Source organism: Lupinus angustifolius, chromosome LG19, assembly GCF_001865875.1.
Source record: "Lupinus angustifolius cultivar Tanjil chromosome LG19, LupAngTanjil_v1.0, whole genome shotgun sequence".
Lineage (NCBI taxonomy): Eukaryota > Viridiplantae > Streptophyta > Magnoliopsida > Fabales > Fabaceae > Lupinus > Lupinus angustifolius.
Genome location: NC_032027.1, coordinates 16,205,936 through 16,212,306, shown reverse-complemented (window position 1 = coordinate 16,212,306; position 6,371 = coordinate 16,205,936). Strand labels below are relative to the sequence as shown.

At 32.2% G+C, this 6,371-nt stretch overlaps 2 protein-coding genes across 3 annotated transcripts; one reads left to right on the top strand and one right to left on the bottom strand.

The window, feature by feature from the left end:
* LOC109334481 (probable polygalacturonase) lies at positions 682–3,523 on the top strand. 2 transcript variants are annotated; one of them, XM_019570291.1, is made up of 7 exons: positions 682–854; positions 1,501–1,812; positions 1,899–2,019; positions 2,103–2,277; positions 2,369–2,439; positions 2,570–3,226; positions 3,258–3,523. In XM_019570291.1, the coding sequence occupies exons 1-7, from the start codon at positions 849–851 to the stop codon at positions 3,278–3,280; spliced, it is 1,365 nt and encodes a 454-aa protein (XP_019425836.1). In that variant the 5' UTR covers positions 682–848; the 3' UTR covers positions 3,281–3,523. The 2 variants fall into 2 exon arrangements, with proteins under 2 accessions (XP_019425836.1, XP_019425838.1); XM_019570293.1 differs by having other exon boundaries at positions 683–854; positions 2,570–3,523.
* Positions 3,769–4,871, bottom strand: LOC109334482 (major allergen Pru ar 1-like). Its single transcript, XM_019570294.1, has 2 exons — positions 4,632–4,871; positions 3,769–4,278 (listed from the first exon to the last, which is right to left on the bottom strand). Exons 1-2 carry the CDS (start codon positions 4,813–4,815, stop codon positions 3,980–3,982), a joined length of 483 nt encoding a protein of 160 aa, XP_019425839.1. The 5' UTR covers positions 4,816–4,871; the 3' UTR covers positions 3,769–3,979.

The following is a 6,371-nucleotide window of genomic DNA, read 5'->3' as shown; positions in this document are numbered from 1 at the left end:
TTAAAAAAAATTAAAATAACTTTTTTTTAAAAAAAAAATTAATTTAAAAGTGTTTTTAAATAATTTTGAAGATGTTTTTTAAGGTGATTTTAAAAAAAGGTTTATTAAAATAACAATTTTTTAAATAATTATTTTCTTTTTTTAGTTCTATTAAAAAGAATCAAATGAATTGAATATTCATTTATCTAAATCCATAAAAATAGAGTCATGAATGAATTGAAATCCATCCAAAAAATATGTTGCTACCGATTATAATTAATTAGAAGATTACTTAATTATTAAATTTTTAATTAAAATACATTTTTTTCCAAATAATCACATGTGGTGATTCATTTATTGTGACAACCTCTGTATATTATTCTATTCTATGTATGGACCAAATACGTTAGAATTGCTAGATATGTAAATTACTTGAATACATTTAGAATATTTGACTACCGCTATCTACAAAAAAGAATTTGTTGAAAGAAATATAAATTAAAACCCATTTTTATGGTATAATATTGAGGAGGAAAACGTATTCTATGCATGAAACAAATGCCATTTTTATGGTACTTAACTGCATTTTCTAATTCTTAAATCTCATTAATTTGTCATTACAACAAAAAATTTCTTACCAAATATTTGTACATGTTGTCATATGTGAAAGGAACATCAATTTTCTCCTTTACTATGAAATGTATGATTAATGTCTTATAAAATAATACTCACAAAACTGGTTAAGGTTCCTGTGCCTGCTTCTTCTTCATACTTTTCCTTCTCTCTTTGTTTTTGCTTTGGCAATAGTGCTGCTTCTTCTTGTCTCCTTTATTGGTCTCTGACCCTGTTCCTAGCTTTGACTCAAGAACATGTTTGTAAGTACGTTTCTAAGGTTCTTTTTGTTCTGTTTTGTTTTTACTTCATGTTCTGTCTTTCCTTTTAGTTTTAAAACTTTACACCTCATTCCAAATCTGAGAAGGGGTTCTCAAGTTTCAATTTTTGGTTGGATTTCATATGTTTAAGTCAAAGTATGTGTGTTCCATTCATATGGGTCATCTTCTATGTATGATGTTCTATTTGTGTCTGGTTCTGTTGTTTTTTTATGGGCATATATGGTGATGGTTATTGAAAGTTCATTCTATTTGATCTAATAAGCTTAAGCATTCTCATTTCAGATTTTATGTTCTTAGTCATGTGATATGTGTCTTTGTTCAATTGAGTCAATTTAGAAACTGTTCTAACTCCTAAATTGTTACCAATTGATTAGCATGTAGCATAACATTGTTTAATTGTTTTTGCTATGAATTTTCTCTCACTTTTCTATTCCAATTCTTATCTCAGAGAAATGCCTTTAAGCTCTAAATGAATTCTGAACTGAATTATTTGCTCAAAGAAGAAACTCTTTATCTCTATTTACTATGCTTGATTCTCCTTTTCTCAATCTCTATTAATTCTTAATCTGGGACATAATCTGGTGAATAATTGGGTTGCATTTTCCCATTTTTGTAACTTGTTTTTCAGGTGGCATTGCTCTTGCTGCTGGCATTGAGCAATGCTGTTAGTATTGATGCAGATATTGGACAGTGTGGTTCAAATCCAATACTAGACCCAAGACCACACAGTGTCTCAATTTTGGAGTTTGGTGCAGTTGGAGATGGTAAAACACTCAACACTATTGCATTCCAGAATGCCATCTTCTATCTCAAGTCATTTGCTGATAAGGGTGGAGCTCAGCTATATGTACCACCCGGAAATTGGCTCACTGATAGTTTCAATCTTACAAGCCATCTTACCCTCTTCTTAGAAAAAGGTGCTGCCATTATTGGATCTCAGGTATTTTATATTGTGAGATAAACAATTCAAGTCCAAATTCGTAGTCTTCGGTCTTAACTTTTTACATGTCATTCTTCTTTGTTTAGGATCCGTCTCATTGGAATGTTGTTGAACCTTTACCTTCGTATGGCCGAGGCCTTGAAGTTCCTGGTGGAAGATATCAGAGTTTGATAAATGGATACATGTTAAATGATGTGGTCATAACAGGTTTTTTCCACTTCCCAATTTTTTTTACCATTGTCATGGTTTGTTTCTGGAATGAACTTTCATATCTGTTTGTGCATGGCCAGGTAATAACGGGACCATTGATGGCACGGGGTCCGTTTGGTGGGAGTTGTTCGGCTCGCATTCCTTGAACTATAGCCGTCCTCATTTAGTTGAAATTGTAGCATCTGAATTTGTGGTAGTTTCAAATCTTACATTCTTGAATGCCCCTGCATATAGCATCCACCCAGTTTATTGCAGGTAAATGTTATGTGTTTATTCAAGACATTTAATTCAATATTACTTAGTTTGCAAAGTCATATTAATTTTGGTTATATGTAATGTTTTGCAGCCATGTACATATTCAAAATGTTTCAATCTTTGCTCCTCCAGAATCCCCTTATACTGTTGGTATAGTGCCAGGTTTGTAACATGTTATGGACTCTACTTTTGGTCCACATTATGATAATGACATTGCATCTCAAATATTCAGTACTTTACTAAACTTTACTGAGTGTCATTTAGCTAACATTTGTGCACTACATGTTTTCAGATTCTTCTGATAGTGTTTGTATAGAAGATTGTGTTGTAACCATGGGATATGACGCAATTGCGCTAAAAAGTGGCTGGGATGAATACGGCATTGCTTATGGCAGGCCCACTGAAAATGTACACATCAGAAATGTGCATCTCGAAGCCTTTTCTGGCTCTACTTTAGCATTTGGCAGCGACATGTCTGGGGGTATTTCAAATGTTCTTGTCGAGCATGCTCATCTTTTCAACTCGAATAGCGGCATTGAGTTCAGAACTATCAAAGGAAGAGGTGGTTATATGAAAGATATTGTTATGTCAGACATAGAAATTGAGAATGTTCATACCGCAATCGCTGCTACGGGCCATTGTGGCTCTCATCCTGATGACAAGTTTGATCCAAATGCTCTTCCACTTTTGGATCACATTACCTTGAAGGATGTTACCGGTACTAACATCACCATTGCTGGAAGTTTTGTTGGAATAGAAGAATCTCCTTTTACCAACATATGCCTTTCCAATATAACCTTGTCAACAAATTCTGTTTCTACTATTACTTGGAAATGCTCAAATGTCTCTGGCTTTTCGGACTCCGTGTTTCCGAAACCATGTCCAGACCTTGAGAACCCTTCAAATTCTTCCTCATCATGTTTCTCCTACTTGCTGAGTATCACTGAAAGAAATACTGCAGTGCTGTGATTATACTTTCTCAAAAGAAGATTCATATTCTTGAGAAGCTTGTCAATGAAAACAGGAACAGGCACTTGCAAGTGAAGATTAAGCTTCATTCTTTTCATTAAGATACTTGTTCTGATTTCTTTCATCACTTGAATTTGCATTCTTGCATGTTGCAATCAGCACATATTATTTGTACAGTATCATTTCTTCATTCATGTGTATGGAAGTTTTGATAGTGCCACCACAGAACTCAAAATTTGATTGTTTTTGCATTAGTCCACTTTGATTTCACTGTAAAGCATGTAATAGATTTGGTTGATACTTCAACTAAAGGAAATTTCAACTTTATGCCATAAGCATGTCCATGTTTTATTACTTAAGGTAATGTCAAAGTTGAAAAACCATAACCTCTTGAGAGGATTATAGAATCTCAATTCAGTTCAGACTCTGTTAGTGATATATGCCAGAAGGAAAATCATGTTATAGCTGTTAAAATTTGTCCAAATTTGCCAGTAAAAAAATTGAAACATGAGCCCCAATTCATAATTTTAAACACCTCAACATTGATTTAGTAATTATGATGTGGATAGTACTGGTACATCAACTATATAAGCCCCCATTTAAATAACTCACACATACATATAACTTTTATTACTAGCCATATCATATTTGGCTTCATAGTAAACCATAGGTTAAACTGAAAATACACCATGATATAATTAATATGATGCTAAGGTGTTTCATAAGATCACTTTCAAGCATAGGCCTCAGGGTTTGCAACAAGATAGGCTTCCACAACCTTGAGTATAGCTGAGGCTTCTTCCCTAGCAGCTTTGAAATCCTCTTCTTTGATCTCAATCCCTTCTTTTGGTTGATACTTGCTTATATTCTTGGTCTTGCTACCTCCTTCTGCAGTGGCCTCAAACTTTATCTCATGTGAAACTGAATCTACCTTTTCCAATACACTATCCCCCTCAATCACTGTGTAGCTATATGCCAAATTCTCTTTGTCTAGTGCATCAATTCTATGCTTCAAGTGTTTGATGCTATCACCTGCAACATTGAAGGCACAACAATTAATTCATTTCTGTTAACTATTTCATATATTCAAGGGTTAAGTCCCACATCGGGTTCAATATCAAGGGAAAATGTTCATTAAACTATTGGCTTAAGGTTTTAGTTCAAGATATGATGTCTCACATGCAACTATTCACTCTTCCCATGCATCAATAACAATTGGATATTTCCAAGTTGCGGACAGTCAAATCGAACAATTAGAATTAAGAATGTACTTTGAAAATCATTTATAGGAAATAAAGTCATGAGCCTTTTATAGGTGTGTCCATAGGTGCACAAATTTATAATAAAAAAAAACATGAAAATGAATGTGAAATGGTGCAACTAGCCTTCAACAATGGTTATCTCTTGAATGCTTCCAGGGCCACCATTGCCTTGAACAAGTTCAACTTTCTTAATAGCCTGAGGAAGAAGCTTAGGAATGAGGTTATGAGCATCAAGGATCAAAGACTTGAAAAGCCTCTCTGCTTGGACAATGCTAGTGGACTCATCAGTGAATGTTAGAACAGCCATGTTCCTTAGAAATACAAGATATATTATAGCTACAAATTTTATGTAATATTGCAGTGGTGTAACATAATAGAGTTGGTTGTATTTATAGATCTAAACTATAAGCTATTTAATATTGATGCTGCATTTGATATTATTGCTTCAACTACCAGATTGCTAGAAAAAGGAACCTGTGCCATTATTATACAACAAGGTACCCATCCTCTCATGCACAAAGATTTTTCAAGTAGGCACCCTATACCATATTATCTTTTAAATATTTAATTTGTTATTTAAATCTATATAAAACAATTTTACAGTTTGGTCAATTTTTATTATGAGGGGATATTCAGAAACCAATTCATGATTTGATATTACTAGTGGATATTCAGTTACTCAAAGAATAAGTCTTTTAAACAATTGTAATTGATTAATAAAAATGAACCTATTTTTTTTAAATGTGGGTCAAATTAGTCTCCTTTAGCATGTTTTATAATATTTGATAGAGACTAATTTGTCCCTAAAAATGACTAATTTAACTTACGTTTTAAAAGTTTTGGGGAGTATTTTGAGTTTTTCAATTTTTGAGAGAATAAACTAGTAATATTGAAAAACATGAGGACTCAAAAATTAAATATATAAATTACAGTGTCTATAATTTCACCATATTTAACTCATAAGTACTACTCCTAATCCCAATAAAAGTATTAAAAAATATTTCCTTAAACTCCTTAACTTAATATCTAATCAACCGGTATAAGCATGTGATCATATTACTCCTCACTCTATATGGGAAAGAAGTACAAAGTGACATAAATAGTAGGCTAATTAAAAAAAACTTGGGTACAAAGTTGCTAGTGGGATTATATTTCCTTTTTCATTGCTAAACCCTTAATTAAGTTTGTTATAGTATCAACTCATTGAGAGTTAGAGAAATCTCAAGTGTAACAGATTGCTAAAAACTCCAATCTAGAGTCCAATTTGTATCACTATCATGAGGCGTAATTGGTCATAAAATAGCTTAATAATTCACTTTTTAATTTATAAATATATTTTTTAATTAATCATATCTCATGATATATGGAGTGATACAAAATGTGGACAGAAGATATGCTTCCATGTTCTACACATGACACCCACTGAACACTTTTTTAAGTATTACGATCGTACTTGAACTTAAATGATGAGGTTGGATTTCTATATGATCCTATTAGTTGGAAATTTTGTTGGCTTAACTCATCCATCCACCGATTTTTCTAGTCACAAAAATGTTGATTAAATCTAACAATCAAACTAGTCTTTTTTTAAAGAAAACTAATTGATGATAACAATAATTAATAATATATCTGAGATTTATTTCCTTTGTTCTCATTATCATGGTCAAAGATGCCTACCTATTGAGAAGGGTAAGTGTAACAAAGAATGCAACTAAAGATTAGTTCACTAATTAAGGATATACATATATAATTGTTTGATTAAAAAACTAAATACAAACGTTCATTTCTCAATACATTAAATATATAGTTTCCCAATACCAAAAATTATTATACTTAACAAATTCCATATATATTTACTATTTT